The 2,568-nt window shown below is 38.2% G+C and overlaps 1 protein-coding gene across 1 annotated transcript; it reads left to right on the forward strand.

Annotated features, from left to right (window-relative positions):
* Nucleotides 1-43: 43 nt before the first annotated feature.
* On the forward strand, nucleotides 44-2,565 carry LOC108382040 (late secretory pathway protein AVL9 homolog; the record flags this gene model as incomplete). Its single annotated transcript, XM_017638435.1, has 3 exons — nucleotides 44-247; nucleotides 329-1,157; nucleotides 2,464-2,565. Coding segments are annotated over 3 exons (1,135 nt in total), but the record flags the coding sequence as incomplete, so codon positions are not given.
* Between the last annotated feature and the right edge of the window lie 3 nt (nucleotides 2,566-2,568).

Below are 2,568 nucleotides of genomic sequence, written 5' to 3' on the forward strand. Positions count from 1 at the left end.
CAAAATTGTGGAAATCTATAAAAAATTTTATATCGCAAACTAGGTTGAGTTTTCCCACCCTCCACTTATAACGGGCACAACTGGCAAGAATGAGTGTCCATCAGGCTGGAAATATTTGCCCACTTTAGCGCTGCCCGATGGATCACATAATTTCGCCGATGATACGGTATTTTTTAACTTGCCTAGTCTGACTGAGCCTACGGAGAGCGTATATGGCGTTTCTTGTTACCGGCAAATACCGATTGAGGTAAATATTTGCATCAACATTTTAATACTTATTAGGAAGTTATGAAACTACATACATAAGTATGGACATGTATTTTTACAGAAATTGACTATACGCACCGCTGACATGACACGCAGTACAGTGCAAAAATCGATTGTGATCCTTGCGCGGCTACCCATCTACGGCTATATAGAGGTGAAACTCGCTTTAATCGCTGATGCTTTCTTCGAGAAAGGTGACTTCTCATGCACTGAATTTCTAATAAAGGCATACCAGCAACTTAATGCTTGCCTGTTGGACGATGAAACCCAACGACCGTTACGCAATTTTCATGTAGGATTATCGCTGCGCGAGATCGTCCTGCACTGGCGTCACAAAATGCTCATACTTTTTAAATTGTTTCTCTTGCAAAGACGTGTTGTGTGTTTTGGTTCACCGGTACGAGGTATGTGTGTACTGCTGTTAGGCATTGCTTCTCTTATACCACGTCTGTTGGAAAAAGGCTTCCAAGAAGTAGCATGTGTGCGTACGTCGCGCCCACTATCGCCAATGCCCGACTTTACAGATTCTATACAAAAGGAAGCAGCTGAATTGAAAGAACGTGAACAACCCATAACTGTTTTGGCACAAAATGTGCAATCAGAGGAAGTAACTTCAAAAATATGCGAAAATGTTTGTGAAGACGGTGTGGAAAATGGTATTGGTGTTGCAGTAGACGATTGTACCTTGGTATCGTCCGCGATGTCGGCAGCGAGCCAAGCGGCTAGTGATGACACATCGACTGCCGCTTCAGCTTCGACCAACACATCGTCGCAGTCAACAAAAGAGTTAAACCGGTTGGACTCATTAGAAGGCGTTGGAGAGGTGGGAAACAAACGTTTTGTGCGCAGCGATTCACTAACTCGCGAAGGAAGTGTAGATACATTGGCATGTAAGTAGCAAATTTTACACAAATTCATATGTGCTTGTATAAACTTGCATAACACACTCCCAAAAGTAAAATGTAATAAATTGCATTTAAATGCAGTAATTTAGTTGGGTAATATACATACATATGTATTCTCTTTTGTACATACTTATATTGAGTAAAGATAAGTGCCCGTAGTCATAGTCGTATGTAAAAACCTATGGTTGGTGTTAACACTTGCCTCGTTAGTTGGTTAAAAAATATTACATATTGACGATAGCTTACCAGTTCGAAAACGCCCTATCTCACAACAATTTTCAAGAGCTCCCTACTTGAAATTTGGATTGAAAAACGATCTATTTCAGAATTTTATTTACTGAAATCTCAAACGAAAATACATTGAGAATAAGCTTAGATGGGGCGTTTTTGGATCGGCAGCTGACATAGGCGTTCTTCAACCAAATTCTGAGATAGAGCGTTTTTCAATAAAATTCTGAAGTAGGGCGTTCTGGAAAAGTTTTCTGAGATAAAGCGTTGTTGAAATATTTTCTGAGGTAGGGAGTTTTCGAACTGACTGTCGAGATAGGTCGATCCATTCAGCCATGGATATTCTATAGTGTATGTTATTGTAAAATGAATAAAAAAATATAATCATTTAACCAGATAACCAGAGAGGTGTGAACACCCTCATAGTTACAACGAAACTTGTGGACAAAAGCCGATTTTACATTTTCGTTAATCCTCGAAACAACATACATGTTCCCCACAGAATTTTTGGGGAGTGTTGCTGGAGTAACAGTCCTTGGCCAGATTTATGTAAATCTGGGTCGTTCCCGTTATGTAGACTCGACTGTCGTGGTCCCATTCTAATTTGGTTTAGTTCCGGAACATTGGAGCATGAAGAAATTAACGGCACTTCTACATCTTCATATGAGCATTGCAGGCGGTGTTATTTTTTGCTTACAAATTATGTACTTGTTTTAATTTTTTCAAGATTAACTATGAGAACTTTTCTGCTTTTCTACAAGTTTGTAAATTTTTAAAATCACATTCTCCTCATTTTAAACATAAAATGAGTTTAAGGGTGTGCGCTTCTTTTATTTTAAGTTAATTATGACAAGTTTAAGTAAGTTAAAATCTGTTTCAAACTTCTTTATGACTACGGACCAAGGACATTAATCTAGCAATAGTCGCAAGCTCTTTCTCTTCAAATATATAGTTGCTTTGATATACCATTAGCATATTGGGAAGTAAAAAATGCTAATTATTTTTAACTAAAACAAATAAAAGTGTTTATTATTTGTTATTTTTCTTTCCTTTTACTTTTCAGACCCACTCTGCACTTTGGCTTCAATAAATCCTGATGAATATCGCGCACCCATTACTATCTTCGCCAGTGGTAACCTCTTTTTGCCATATCTCTCGTTGCCATATA

The sequence above is a fragment of the Rhagoletis zephyria genome, unplaced genomic scaffold, assembly GCF_001687245.7.
Source record: "Rhagoletis zephyria isolate East Lansing unplaced genomic scaffold, Rhagoletis_zephyria_1.1 Rzeph_scaffold_24957, whole genome shotgun sequence".
In the NCBI taxonomy this organism is placed as follows: Eukaryota; Metazoa; Arthropoda; class Insecta; order Diptera; family Tephritidae; genus Rhagoletis; species Rhagoletis zephyria.